The sequence below is a fragment of the Gobio gobio genome (genome assembly GCF_949357685.1).
Source record: "Gobio gobio genome assembly, chromosome: 12".
Lineage (NCBI taxonomy): Eukaryota > Metazoa > Chordata > Actinopteri > Cypriniformes > Gobionidae > Gobio > Gobio gobio.
Genome location: NC_137105.1, coordinates 10,692,049 through 10,708,291, shown reverse-complemented (window position 1 = coordinate 10,708,291; position 16,243 = coordinate 10,692,049). Strand labels below are relative to the sequence as shown.

The window sequence follows — 16,243 nt, the reverse complement described above, 5'->3', positions numbered from 1 at the left end:
ATTTGACAAACAGATTAATGCTGTTGTTAGATCGTTTTTTTCTTTTTTCAATTAAGAACACTAGCAAAGGTCAAGCCATTTTTGTCGATGTATGATTTAGAGAGAGTAACGCATGCTTTTGTGTCACGTCTGGACTTTTGTAATTTCCTACTCAGTTCACTTTGTCACGATTGCAAATTGTCCAGAATGCTGCGGCAAGATTGTTGATAGGCTCTGTGATAGGATTCATTTTAAGATTTTGTTGTTTGTTTTTAGATTTGTTACAACCATACTCACCATCTAAATCACTTAGGTCCTCTGACCAGAAACTCTTGAGTGATCCTAGGTCTAAACGTAAAGTATGGGCTGGTTGCACTTTTTTGGTGATGACTCAGAGGCTCTGGAACAGTTTGCCTTTGAATATAAGAACTATACACTCACCTAAAGGATTATTAAGAACACCTGTTCAATTTCTCATTAATGCAATTATCTAAGTAATCAACCAATCACATGGCAGTTGCTTCAATGCATTTAGGGGTGTGGTCCTGGTCAAGACAATCTCCTGAACTCCAAACTGAATGTCAGAATGGGAAAGAAAGGTGATTTAAGCAATTTTGAGCGTGGCATGGTTGTTGGTGCCAGACGGGCCGATCTGAGTATTTCACAATCTGCTCAGTTACTGGGATTTTCACGCACAACCATTTCTAGGGTTTACAAAGAATGGTTTGTTGATGCTAGAGGTCAGAGGAGAATGGGCCGACTGATTCAAGCTGATAGAAGAGCAACTTTGACTGAAATAACCACTCGTTACAACCGAGGTATGCAGCAAAGCATTTGTGAAGCCACAACGCGCACAACCTTGAGGCGGATGGGCTACAACAGCAGAAGACCCCACCGGGTACCACTCATCTCCACTACAAATAGGAAAAAGAGGCTACAATTTGCACGAGCTCACCAAAATTGGTCTCGATTTCAGAGACATTCAGATGGTAGAGTCAGAATTTGGCGTAAACAGAATGAGAACATGGATCCATCATGCCTTGTTACCACTGTGCAGGCTGCTGGTGGTGGTGTAATGGTGTGGGGGATGTTTTCTTGGCACACTTTAGGCCCCTTAGTGCCAATTAGGCATCGTTTAAATGCCACGGCCTACCTGAGCATTGTTTCTGACCATGTCCATCCCTTTATGACCACCATGTACCCATCTTCTGATGGCTACTTCCAGCAGGATAATGCACCATGTCACAAAGCTCGAATCATTTCAAATTGGTTTCTTGAACATGAAAATGAGTTCACTGTACTAAAACGGCCCCCACAGTCACCAGATCTCAACCCAATAGAGCATCTTTGGGATGTGGTGGAACAGAAGTTTCGTGCCCTGGATGTGCATCCCATAAATCTCCATCAACTGCAAGATGCTATCCTATCAATATGGGCCAACATTTCTAAAGAATGCTTTCAGCACCTTGTTGAATCAATGCCACGTAGAATTAAGGCAGTTCTGAAGGCGAAAGGGGGTCAAACACACTATTAGTATGGTGTTCCTAATAATCCTTTAGGTGAGTGTGTATATATATATATATATATATATATATATATATATATATATATATATATATATATATATATATATATATATATATATCTATCAATGGGCCGTTAAACGTAAGCCGTCCGCCATATTGGAGCGGTCCATGAACATTTGAGAGCAAGATGACAGAGTGTCTATGAATATATAAATATCTATGTAGGAAATAGACTTCAGCAGATGATTTTGCTAAACTAACACAATTACAACAAAACGAAGGCGTCAGCTGACACAACATTAAAAAGTTACCATAGTAAAAGTAAAAACATGTGATATTGAGTTCATACAAATAAAAACACAAATCAACACATTCGCACCTGTGAAAGTTTATCCCATTTCTTCAGGAATTAAAATCTCGGCAGGTTGACAACCAGAGACTGTGTAATGTTTTGGCAACATTGATTCTTACTGTGAGTGACGACAATCTGACCGTTCCAAGATGGCGGAGCGCACCGACGTGTATGGATTGGTCGAATGTGGCGTCTACCTATACATATATATGATTAGAACAGCCTCCACACTGGTGTCTTTGAAATCTCTTTTTTCCCCTGGCTTTATTGTAGAAACGTATTTATTGATATGTTGGTATTTTGTCATTTAATAATGTTATGCAGTTAGATAGTCTGTGTTGTATAATATATGCGTGTAATATATGTTTTGCTTTTTGCATATGTTTAAAATGTGTACAGCACATTGCTCAACCAACCATTGTTTTTAATTGTGCTTTGCCTTGCCTTGAGTAGCGATTTAAGCGAATCAAAGTCTGCTGTAGTTCCACAAACACTTCATAAAGGTCTCTCTGACCTAGACTGGTATTGATCTTTGACTATCTAGCCTGGCTGTTGAGACCGGACGTCTCCTGCTGTGATGTGTTTAACAAGAGTCCCACTAGAGTGGCTCTGGAGAACTACAAAGTCAGAAGTCCTGACCTTTGCAGTTCAAACAGGAGCTAATGGGCATCCAACAAAGACTCTTTTGCCAATGTTTTGTTTTTGTTTTACTACATTCAATGTGTGGACGCATCAAACCCCAAGATACAAATGTTTGTGATCAACTGTCATTTTAAGTTCTTTTGTCACACCTATTCAAAAGTGTCTGTGATGTGTTCTCATTGGTTGTGGTTCTCCACGAGGTAACGAATGCTTGGCAAACACCACTTCCTCCCGCTACTTCTGCATAATGTGCATTTCCCATGTCGACCAACAACTGTAAGTTTTGCGTTTGTACAACTATATCTTTCTTTTTATTGGAACTGTTTGTAATTTTCTCCTTTCCAGGCCGAGTAATATGGGGCATTGCTATTTATGTCGGCACTTGAACTGATTTCAAATTGAAAATGGGCTTTGAGACTCTTAGTAATGAATGCTGTTGACCTTTCATGCTTGGCTTTTGAAGATAAAGATCATGTCATAAGAATGAGAGCGCAAGAACCATGTTATAAAATGTGATTGATCCTTATTTTATATTAAATTATGGCTAATTTGTGTATTTTTAAGAAGCAAAGACGTTTGTTTTCTGCATCCAGGTATTTTAAGTCGAGCTAATATATCTTAAATATGAAATATATTTCCTATTAAATATTGTCCAGTCCTACTTTGGCTTGGCTGAAGGCTTGTACTGTTACTATGGACAGCATATGCATGTGCAGGTCCACTGTGTTATAATGCAGCCACTGGTTTCCTGGCAGCGAGACAGGAAGTGGGGGCTGGGTGCAGTCTGCACTAGTCCGATAACATGCACAAAAACACTGATTCTTGATGCCCTGGTTTGTACGTCCCACACACTCCAAACCTTAGGGAATTATTCATGTGGTTCTCTCCCAATCCAGCCCCCGATCTGGTGGCAAAACACCGGAGTGAAATCGTGAACATTGGTGGCGTGGCGTACAGCTCTCTCAGCCCTCTGAGAGGAAATGTGCTGTTTGGGTCGGGTAGCAACAGCGTTCATTCATCTCCAAGAGGGTCAAAGACCTTTATTCTGTAAAAACACGATCACTGGTTAGATAAATGAGACTAGTGTTTATGGAAAATATAGTAGAAATGTTATCTCACTCTGTGCCAGTGTTGATTTCAATTGGCGCCAAATGATTCTGTAATATTGTTTTGTTTCACACAGCATATTTTCCACAAATGCTTATGTGTAAGTGTACTGTTTCAATACTACTTGGGACTAAATTGGCCCACTTTTTAGTGTCTTAAAGTATACTTTTAAGTGTACTGTAAGTGTAACAGTTGTAAACTAGTTGTGTATTCAAAGTTTATTACTAAGTTTTAAGTTTGTACTGTAGCTATACTACAAGTGAACCTATAGTTATAGGAATATTGATAGTTTACTAGTTAAATACTTGTAGCACATTTTTTAGCTTATGAAAGTACACTGTGAAGTATGCTCTCAGTAAACTACTAGTTTAGTAGTTTTATACCGCAAGTATACTTGTAAGTTTTCTTTAAGTGAACATAACATCATACTTACTTTACTAATTATTTTTGCACTTTAAGTATATTACTGTTTCTATTTAGGTATTCTTTTTTTAAATACTGGAAATATAGCTTTAACTGTACTTTAACTCTTTCCATTTAAAAACATTTTATTCTAGCTTCATGCATCCATTTTTTTAATCAACACTTGAATGTGGCTAAGTTTCATAAAAAAGCAACATTTTGAACAAAAAACCCCTGAGAAAATCATGATTTTGTCAAAGACTATGTCCGGATCGGATTCAGAACGATGATCAAAACGCAGATAGAGTAGATCGAGTCTATCAAAGCCCCCAAAGCTTCACAAAGCTTTCCTCTTTCATGGGTTCAACATTTCATTCGGTAAGGTTAGGCAGTTTTAGTTTAACTTTATATGCTGTTTAATGCTTGGTGGTCGCACGTAAGCAATCTTCTATCACTTGTTTCTATTTTGATCTGGAGCTTCTGTATTCCTTCAGAAGATGTGTTTTGCGTAATTTGAAGTATACTAATAGCACACTTGAATAAACGTATTTTTCATAAGGGATGTACCGCTTCTCTACAAAATCATTTTAAAAAATGAATGTTTTTTTTTTGGCAATTCCTGAATAAATGTAAGTTCTGAGTATGTCAATGTTTTGCTATGTGGTTGCTAGGATGTTCTGTGTGGTTGCTGGTGACGTAAAGATCTTGTTTTTTTCTCATGCTAGGCTGTTGATAGGTGTTTGGTAAGTTGTTCTATGGTGTTTGAGTATGTTAGTGTATTGTCATGTCTTTGCCATGTTCTGGGTGGTTGCTTATTGGCACAAGTTAAAAGTTTAAAAAGTCCACATTGCTACGGTCTTCTAGGTGGATTTTCTTGGCATTGACATGTGGTTGATAAGTATGTGAGCTGTGTGTTACATTCCTGTCTCTTGTTTCCCCAGTTTTGTGTTAGGACTTTTAAGTTGAAGTGTTTTCTGTTGCTTTTGTTTCTGTGTTCACTTCCTGTGTTTAGTTATCGGTTCCCTTGTTGTTTAACCTACCTTGTTAGTTTCTATAGTTACCCTCTTTTGTTTCCATGACTACAAATCACCTTCACCTGTCCCTTGTCAGCCCCTTGTTATCTTGTGTATTTAAACACCAGTGTTCTCCCATGTTCTTTGTCGGGTCTTGTCTTGTCATACGTGGCTGTATGTTGGTGTTGGTTTTGTTCCTGTGGATTTATTCTGTTTTGGTTTTGTGCTTGGCTGTGTGCAATTTCGTCATTTAAAAAAAAAAATTGCATTTGGATCCAGCTTTACACTCTTAAGCCCTATTCGGATGGTAATTGTTTTTCACGGGGACGTCCGTAAAAATAAATTTGCATGCCACCTCAGTGATAAAACTAGTGCATTCTGATGATTTATTCACGGTAGAGCAGCGAGTTTTGTGAACCTGGGCACCTGGGAACACACTGTTCAATGATCAATAACATGATTGTGTGCTGTAAATAAAATGTCATATGCTTGGTATAATAAGAATAAATGCATATTTAATTTAATAATAGGAAAATAATATCTTAATTATTATTTAATTATTTAAATCTGTTATTTAAGATATAGACGCGCATTATGGTTAAAATAGTTTTCTGTCTTGTATTTTATCTCAAAATAAAGGATGTCATTTTATTCCACATGGAAATGAGCTGAAATAAGTTAATATAGCCTCTGATTTACATGAGGTAAACATAATGCTGCTTGGTTATTTTAACATATATAATTGCTGCCTGCTGTAATAACGGCCCATTTCAAATGTTTACGTGCTTTTCTTCTTTTTATTTTTTGAGCGGTGATGAAATATATTGCTCTTGTAAATACTTGCCAGCATTTCTGTAATAAAAGGCTAGATCTTTAAAATGCATCCAAATTACAGTGAAGCGCAACCGTACGGTGCTCTGCAGTGGTCAAAAAGGATATAAACAGTGAATTTTGTGATATATTCTTGAAAACTCAGAGATGTGGATTCGGACGGCAATTAAATTACCACATGACCTTGGTGTTTTTAAAAAAAAAACAGTAATTTGGCCTGGGATTTTTACGCTGGTTGTGGGAGAAAAACAGACATTCTGGATTCCACTAGCCCCTGTCAATGATGAAAATACCTTATGACCCCACGAGAAACAATTACCGTCCGAATAGGGCTATAGACTGTAAAAAAATATGGACGTAGTGTCCGTGATGTCACCCGTAGGTTTCTGAAGAGCATTTTTTAAGCCTAAAGTGGGCGGAGCCGGATTCCGCCATCTCGTCACCGTGCGTCACTCCCGGATAACTGAATATGACCAAAAAAGGCGGGACGTGGGTGGAGCTGAGGTGCCTGGCTGCTGAAACCACACCCACCTAGCTTGACCATATTGGTAATCCACCTGTCACTCAAGTGGCCACGCCCTTAATTATGCAGGACTTTAAAGCTTAATGTAATTTGAACGGATGAGTTATAAAGCTATAAAGAAATTCACCCCCCTCACAGTTGTGATGAAGAGCAAAATTAGCTATATAGACCAAAACCACTTTTTTTTCTGCTGTAAAGTTGGGCATTTTAACATGGGGATACAAATTTGACTCCCTTTTGGAGCCTGTCTCTAGCGGCCAGTCGATGAATTGTAGTTTAAGTCACTTCCGTGTTGGCTTCAAGAGAGACCGCGGGAGGTTGCCGCTTGGCTTTGTTTGCTAAAGAATTCTGGGTAGTTGCTAGAGCATTGCTAAGTGTCACTAGAGTGTTCTGGTGGTTGCATAATGGCTGTGTAAAGATCTCACAATGCTAGGTTTGTCTAAGTGGTTGTTGACATGTGGTTGCTAGGTGATCGCTTACTGACCTAAGTCAAAAGAGTCCACCCTCAGATCTTGATATTTTGGTCTCTAATGTTCAGGTTGTGCCTTCAATGAAAAAATAAGTTGGATCACTTGGGTAAATAATATCACATCTCTTCACATAAGCTGCATGAGCTGAATTGTCATTCGTGGCTTTAACAACTTAAGTTCTGAAGTTTAATGAGCAATTGTAAAAGTGATGCTTGCCTTAGCAGAGATATGTTCAGTGCATGTTGGCACTATAACAGACCACAGCTGTTCACAGTGGAGTGTGAGCGCTCTTTGTGTTATGAAGTGTAGCTGCTCTGTGTGTGTGTGGAGTGAGTGGGCCAGATCTGTGGCTCGGCTCAGAGCTTCTGTTGTGTTTGAGACAGGCCTCAGTGTCATCCAGTACCACGAGTCTGTATAGTCTGCAGGAATGTCTACTCTGTGTCTTTGTTCACTTCCTCAACGCCATATACACAGGTGGCCGTAGCAAGACTAAACATGTAGAAGCTTTTTTTTTTATCTTTGCGTTAATAAACACTCTGTCACTAATCTTTGGTTGTTTCAAAAGAATAGTTCTGGTTGTTGTTTTTCCACACAAATGCAATGAATGAGGGCTGAAGCTTTCAAGCTTCAAAAAGATCTTTCATGAGTTGAGTTGGCTCTTTTCAATGAATTGGTTGATTCAGTTCACAAAGTCAGTCTGAATGATTTGTTCATGAATCAGGCTGATTTGGTTATGACTCTCTGAACTAGAGTGGAAGATTATCAGAATTGGACTTTTTCAATCATAAAGTTATTTTATTTTATGTATACTTTTATATTTAATTGAATTTCAATCACACAAAGCTAATGACCTTAGTAGACTGGGAATATAGCGCAGAAGTCATATTCGAGATTGTCCCATAAGATAACATGTAATTTACTAGAGGTTCTGACAAAATGTTAATTGCTGCAGAGTATTTAAAAATGTTTAATTAATTTGAATGAATAATTTTTTTTTAATCTGTTTGAAAGAATGATTCAATGACTCGCTCATAAAGACTTCACTTGTTTAATTGCTTGAAGAATCAGGTTTTGAACAAATCTCTTGAATGAGTCGATGACAAATACATTGTTTAACATTAATTCAGTCAGGTCCACCTAAGTCAAAAACACCACAAACTTTTATTCAACTTTTTATTGGCATATTTTACAAAATTCGCCTGACGAAGACCCTTTTGGGTTGAAACGTTGCATGTTTTAATAAATCTTTGGGAGCAGTATTTACAGTGTGCAGATTTTAGTTTACTTTGATTTATTCTTTATTGAATCTGGCACCTGTAAAAGTTTCATTGGATGTGCGCAAAATTCTTCCTCTGTTCTAAATTCCCCATCCTTTCATGAGCTCCATGAAAAGCCAAGACAGGGAACAGCAGCAGCTTCTAGGGACAACCTCCCATGTTTTTAAACTGGGAGGTCAGCGTAAATCCCCCATTGAGAACAGAGCATGCATCAATGACAACAGAATGACATTGATTAAGTTAAAGGGGTGATGAATTGAGAAATCAACTTTGGTATATAAAAGTTCATCGTGATATAAGAATATCCTGTAAGTTTCAGAGCTGAAAACGTCCTTGTTGGTCAAAGAAAAGCTTTTATAGACACCAGGCCCAGAAAACGAGAGCTCTCACAATATGTCGACCACTGACGTAATAGGACGCAGAAGCACCGCCTCAAGCCCGCCCACCGACTCGTGGAGCTAAACGATGCCGGTTCCAGCTCACGTGCGTAAGACATTGCGCTTTTGTTCGCTTCATTTCACCGCGGAATCGATTGTAAACAAGATACAGGTCGAGACTGGATTTGCAGACATATTGAGATTAAAACACAATGCTGTGCCTTCTATATTGGATCCGACAGGAACGGTGCAACACACTTATGTGAGTAAAACATGTTTTTATATGTGTTAGCATTGCATTGTTACAGAACGTTTGATATCTATTGATTACATACTTTAGCACGCTGTCAGGCTGGAGAAGGTGTTATTGGTTCATTCGTGATCAGACTCGGACTTGTAAAGCCAGCTCGCAAAGCCCAAAGTCCCAGGGCTATGTGTTTTTGAGATGGGCTATCACCTTTCTTGCACGTGTGTGTGTGTACGGTTCGCGGTTATATTCACTGATGATCGGGCGAAATGATACAGAAATAAAATTCCAATCAATCGCAGGTGAATGAGAGATGAATCTTTGTGTTTGTTTGAGAAAGATATTTCTCGAGCAGCCCTGTGAATGTTTCTCCAGACACTTTCAAAACAATTCCTCACGTGTACCGTACTAACAGGGGAGCGGAAGCTCATTAAATATACAAATCTTATCCAATCCTAGCCGTGGGCGTTTACTTCCAAGCCTTCAGCGCGGCGTGCCCCTCAAAACCAAGGCAGAAAATAGCCTTATTCATTATGATGACTCTGAATGTAAAAACCACGCAAACGTCATAAGTTGACCTCAGACAACAGTATAAAAAAATGAAAAAAGCCAGTTCATGACACCTTTAAACACAGTTTAAGGAGGAGCTGGGGTGGAGGTGGGTTGCGAAGCAGCGTTCAATGGAAGCAGCCAAGCAGGCAGACTGAACTGAAGCTACGCTTAAGTAAGGCTCCCTGTTTGAGAGTTGCCAATTGAGTGCATAGAAATCAGATCAGCTGATATGGGCGGAGTTGGAATTTTTGATTGCTACCGTAGGCATCAGTGTTTATATGCAAACAACTATATAGTTTTATCCCAGTACTTCTGTGATCATTTGAATATTTGAAAGACAGAAGAACACGCGCAGATCTGAATGTTCCGGTGTTTTGACAAAGGTTTAATAGTACGAGGAGAATCGTTGTCATTTAGGAATAAGATCGTGTGGGTGTTTGAATCGAGATTGCAATCTTTTAATGATTTGTAAAAGCTTTAATTGTAATGCCTCTTAAAAGCTCCAGTTCCCATTCATTGTAATTGCATGGAAAGGAGTAACCAGTACAATTCTTCAGAATTGTCATTTTGGGGTGAACTATTCCTTTAAGAAACATTACATACATTTTAAGTTCAGGTCAGATCCAGCTCTTTTCTGTGCTGACAGAACTGCTTTTTCAAATTGGCGACATGGAACTGTATGCATAATAAATCTAGTGAATAGGCCCTGAGAACAGGAGATTATGCAACTCTTGTGGTGGTGTTTGGAAAAAGCTTTCTGAGATTTATTTGAGCTTTATCCTTATGATATATCTATTTGTCACAGGCTTATTATATAAAAGCATATAAAACAATGATTTGCACCTTGAAAAGATTTATTTGTATTTTTTGGTCGGTCAGTCATTTGTCAGTGCTGTATTTGAAGCCTGAATTGTTAGTCTTGTCAGAGTGGGGTAATTGCAGTTGAATGTCTGTTGTTAATTGTAGGATCATGGGCAATTGAACCAGCATAATACAGTTATTATACAGTCTTGTTTCCTCTCGCCTCAAGTTTTTTTATCTGTTGATACGGACCCAATCAGGCAGACGACTGGCTGTGGTGCGTCTTCCCTGTCTGTTGTATTTAGTTTGATATGTTGTGAATAAATGTAATGCATAGGAAATGTACTTTCTCTCTTGACGTAAATATGCATTGCAATTGTTTCCGCAATAATCTTTGTGATAGTTGTAGATGTTATGCCATGTATTATGCAATGCGGATGTTGTGAAAAATCAGGGTAGCCGTTCTTATGTTTTGTACATTTGTATGTTGTGCAAGAGTCAAAATCAACATGAAAAACTCTTCTATATGAGACTCGTGTTAAACTGAAGTTCTCAGTGTAATGAAACAGCAGGGTAAATAGACGTGAAGGCTAGAAAGGAATGTTAAGGAAGGAATGTCCATGCATTTGGGCAGCTTGGACAATTACCCTAGTCTGTCAAACAGGTGTGGAGTACAAACGGCCTCAAACACCCTGAAATATAAATAGTTCTGCTGTGTTCCCTTTGAAAGAATGTGCCATCTGAATGAGGGTGAGTGTATTTGTTGATTTTGAACAAATCAGATGAATTCATTTTATCCACTTGTAAGACCTGCGTAACAAAGCACCACACAGGAAGCACTTTATGGTAACTTTACTTCATTAAAAAGTGCATAATACTTAACAAATCCATTTGAAATCACATTAACATTGTATTTTCATACATTTAAATCTTCCCCATTCATATTAGGGGAGAGCAGTTTGTTTAACACATGCACATACTGGTTTCACAGACAGGGCTTAGATTAAGCCAGGATTAGGCCTTAGTTCAATTAGGACATGTAAGTAGCTTTTATAAACGTGCCTTAGAAAAAAACATTAGTGTCCATTGCGTCAAAATTGAGCCAAACAATGGCACTGACAAGTTGCTTTCAGTTAAAAATGCATTTTAGTCTGGGTCTAGTTTAAGCCTTGTCTGTGAAACCGGGGAAATTATTATATAACATTGGAGAGGGATAAGAAAGACAGTGTCCATATTACATGCACATAATGTAATATTAATTATGCAACTAAACCTAACCCTTACCTATAGTAAGTACATGTAGTTAATTATTATTACTGAAATGTACACAATATAAATTGTAACCATTTATTGTATTAAAAATTATTGTGAAATAATGCTTTAAAAAATCTTGTAAGAAGAATTTCAGGTCTCAAATTTAACATTTTCTAGTGACTGGTCACATCTAAAATTTTCAGTTGGCCAAATTGAATTTCCGTGAATTGATACAATTTAATTCACAGAAATTCAATTTGGCCAACTAAATTTTTTTAGATGTGACCAGTCACTAGAAAATGTTAAATTGGAGACCTGAAATGTTTTACAGTGCATAAACTAAGAATGAACAATACTTCTACAGCATTTATTAATCTTAGTTAATGTTAAATTCAACATTTACTAATAGATTATGGAAATCAAATGTTGTATTTGTTAACATTAGCTAATGCACAGTGATTTTTATTAACTAAGATTAACAAAGATTAATAAATACTGTAACAAATGTATTGCTCATTATTAGGGAATACATTAACTAGTTTTTCCCAAGTTCAGTGTAAAAAAAAAAAAAAACCTTTACTGTTGAAACAAAATGTTTTATGAGTCACGTTGGCATATTGAAAAATAAAAATTAATTTTCAGACTTATTTCAGGGACAATCATGCTCATTACATGTGACAACTAGCCCCGGTCTCTTGATTTTTTTTTATTGCATTACATACAAAGTCAACATACAGAAGATCACAGTGTATTCAATTATTATATATTACATTTATAATAGCATCAAAGGAAACGACAGAAAGAATATAAATAAACTCTACTTGGGAAAACCATAAAAAAATACAAAAGGAATCCGTTTCGCTTTTATTTTCTTGCATCTTTTAGAGCCTCAATATAATGCTTAAGTTACATTTGAAATTTGACAAAAAGAAATTTGTCCATTTCTGTTTGTGTATATGGTATTTTCCATGCGTAATTATTAAGGTAATCACCACATTTTGCTCCAAACTCTTATTTCTATATAACAAAAATATATCTTTACCAGATAATCAAATATTTTGGTTATTTTTTATTTTATACACATTCAAATAATATTTTTTTTTTAATGGACTCTTCTTATACACTAGTAACGTGGTCGTGGTGGCTGTGCGGTCGGTGGGAGGAGTCAGTGTCGCTCGAACTGTGATTGCGTTTCTCCGCGGTTCTCTGGAGGAGCTGCAGGCAGTGAGATCACATCCTCGCGATGCAGCTGCCAGCGAGTCAAAGAGAGCGAATACCAGTTCACAACTGAACTCCGGCTCAAATCTGCGACACACGCATACCCTTTCAGGACTATATTATAGCGACATATTAACTCTTTGCTTTTAGATTATACACGCAGGTTCTTCCAGTCATTCGGGACTATGGAATGCGGTTTCACTTAAATACCTCCTCCCTCCTGTTCTTGGTGGGCTCGCGCGTTTTGTCTCGGCTCGTTGTGTTGGATCTATCGGTGTGAAACCGAACGCGATGTGGGCCAGAAACGAGTTTGAGGACGGATTCGACACTTATAAGATAGGTAAGAGCCTAACGCTTGTGTAATGGCACTGTAAGCCAGATATATGTTCATAAGAACAGCCATGTTTGATCTTAGACTAGCGCGTGTAACGGCTCGTGTATTGTTGTTCCGCGCGCTCAGGCTGAGGTATATTAGATATGTGATGTTCCGTTATGAGCGTTATGGTGTTCTTCTTGTACTGTGAAGGTTTGACACCATCACTCGTGTCACCTTCAGCCTGCCTTTGTTTGAGTCGAGGGACCGATATGGACACAAGGGTCCCTAACAGTGGGTCTCTTTAATATGTACAGTGCCGACGTCATAATTTTTTAGCTTGTGTGTGTTTATATAAACCCCATTTATACTCTTGAGGAAAATCATGTCATTTTATGAAGACATGTTTCCCCCCTAAAATAAACAATGGCAACACTTTATTTGACAGTGTCCTTGTTATGTTACATGTACTTACCATACATAGTAATAACAGTAAATTATCCATAATCACATGCAACTAACCCTCAACCAAACCCTAACCCTATACATGTAGTTTATTAATATTACTCAGTACTTAAATATATAATTACACTGTAAAAGTGACACCTTAAAATAAAGTGTAACCTAAATAATTAATATATATAAATATAAAATATTTTTTTGTTATTCTAAAGCAAAGTATTAAATTATTATATAGAATAGTTACTTTGTTTTAAGATTGTGGCTACTATTATGTTAGATGTATAATAAAATAGAACAGATTATTTTACTATTAGAAACTGTTAAATGTGTTCAATAATTGTAATTTTTTCCTCAAATACTGAAATATAAATTGCTTATGTGCCTTTCTTATACAAATTGCTCAGTGGTGAAAGTAATATACACATTCAGTGGTATTTAGTAGCTTGTGATTTTAAACTTGAAAGTTGAAAGTTATATAAATATTGAACAGTGATGCAACAGATTCTAACTAGTCTCTCTGCCAGTGTGCTTAATAATTCATATCACGTTGCATAACTGTTGGTGGTCTTGAAGAACGGCTGGTGCCCCGTCAACAACAAGCTCTATGTTTGTTTACCCAGGATATTTACACATCTGATACTCTGTCACGATGGCTAATGTGGATCACTTTCATATGAACTGGTATGAACTTGAGGTTTTTCCACCCAGGAATTATGAGAACTATTTTTGGTTTTGGTGATTTCAGCTGGGTCTTGGCCTCCTGCTGGTCTTGAACTCTTGTAGGTTTAAGAAAAATATATAGAGCATCTGAAATATTTTAGTTTTTCTGTCTTAGTGGCTTGGTTTATTGCTATTTCAGGGAAAAGTGCTCCAAGTTTGTGACTTTTCTAAGATGTATGGCACAATATAAATGCTTGTGTCAGGAGTTGTAGATTTTGCTGATTGTACTTGTTAGGAAAAGGATGATGATGTTTTTTCTTTACAGTTTTAATATTATTTAAAACCTGTATTAACCTACTCCACAATATGTTTGTAATGATTTTTAATCAAAACGTTGTACTATGAATCAGTCATTTTTGTTCTCTTCGGAAGCAAATCAACATGTTCAGAGATGCTGGCAAAAGAGATTTCATATTCCACTTTTTTCCTGGCAGGCGTTACGGAGGACAGCCTAAATGGTGCTGTCTAAACGGATTACACCTCAGAATAGATTAGGCCAGCAGATATTGGGGACAAGCCCTCTAGCGCAAGACTGACCATTTGGTTCACTGAACTTGTTTTAGTGGTTTAGTACTTTTGGCCCAGATAAGTTTACCATTTGGGGTTTGGTAAGATTTTTTTTTTCTCACCAAGGCTGCTTTTATTTGATTGAAAAAGTAACTGAAATATTATGTAAAATAACTTTTTTATTTGAATATATTGTAAAATGTAATTTATTCCTGTGATTCCTATCAAAGCTGAATATTCAGCATCATTAGTCCGGTCTTCAGTGTCACATGATCCTTCAGAAATCATTCTAAGATACAGATTTGCTGCTCAAGAAGCTTATCTTATTATTTTCAATGTCGAAAATGTGCTGCTTAACATTTTTGTGGTAACTGTGATACATTTATTTCAAAAGAACAGCATTCATTTGAAGCAAAATTATTTGTAACATTGAAAATGTCTTTAATGTCACTTTTGATCAATTTAATGTGTCCTTGCTGAATAAAAGTATTCATTTATAAAAATAAAAAAAAGCAACTTACTGACACCAAACTTTTGAGTAATAGTGTACCTATAAAATAAACAAAACAATACTATTAATATTGCTAATAGAATTACTAATAATATTATGACAAAACTTTTCTTTGGCATATGAGTCATATAGGTTAAGCCTCAAACCTTTATTGGTTTGAGTCTTGGCAGTTATTTTTAATAATTGTTGGAGTAAATAGAACTGGTTCTACATGAGCACTGGTTCTTGATTCCTAACTAGGGCTGCACGATATATAGTTTTTGCATCAATATTGTGATGTGCGCATCCGTGATGGTCAAATTGCAGGATGTGCGATGTCAAATATAGGAATCGTAGTCGATACATGATCTGTTCGTACCAGACACCACGGTTCCAAACGCACATGATTCTCAGATTAATTGTAGTTTAACTATCATAGAGTGAAAGTTCATTGCTTGCACGTGTTTTAAGGTCCTGTCAGTTTTAACATTAAAACGATTTTCTAATGCAAGAAGATGTGGAAGAGAACTCAATTCTGAACTTGCTCGTTGTTTTCTGTGTGCACTCGTCTAATTGTGCTTGAACGGACACATGCACGCAAAATTATGTCTAATATACCCGCTGCTGAATGAATAATTAATGTTAAACAACAAAATACAAAAAAAAAATCACTTTGTAGGAACACTCCACTATTTTTGAAAATCAGCTCATCAGAAAACAAGCTAATTTTCCAACTCCCCTAGAGTTAAACAGTTGAGTTTTACCAGCTGATCTCTGGGTCTGGCGGTAGCACTTTTAGCATAGCTTAGCATAGATCATTGAATCTGATTAGACCGTTAGCATCTCCCTCAAAAATGACCATATTTTTCCTATTTAAAACTTGACTCTTCGGTAGTTACATGGTGTACTAAGACTGACGGAAAATGAAAAGTTGTGATTTTCTAGGCCGACATGGCTAGGAACTATACTCTCATTCTTGCGTAATAATCAAGGAACTTTGCTGCCGTACCACGGGTGCAGCGTAGAGATGGGCATTTCAAGCAAAAATGATATTCGAAGATCGCTGGGAATTATTCGATTTTTATTCAAAAATCGCAACTCCTCCCCCGCATGCACGCATGTACGCATGTATAGGCTACACACATAAACAGAGAGAGAGAGGGAGAGAGACCATTCACAC

At 37.1% G+C, this 16,243-nt stretch overlaps 1 protein-coding gene across 3 annotated transcripts in view; it reads left to right on the top strand.

The window, feature by feature from the left end:
- The first annotated feature begins 2,730 nt into the window (after nucleotides 1-2,730).
- The window catches only part of cep85l (centrosomal protein 85L), a 96,258-nt gene continuing 82,745 nt past the window's right edge, over nucleotides 2,731-16,243 (top strand). Inside the window, exon 1 of one of the 3 annotated variants that reach the window (XM_079831990.1) lies at nucleotides 2,731-2,775. In XM_079831990.1, the coding sequence (XP_079688116.1) occupies nucleotides 2,760-2,775 (16 nt within the window). In that variant the 5' untranslated portion in view covers nucleotides 2,731-2,759. Of the gene's footprint in view, nucleotides 2,776-12,541; nucleotides 12,912-16,243 lie in introns of those variants that run through there. The other 2 variants (XM_079831988.1, XM_079831989.1) reach the window with 2 other exon arrangements.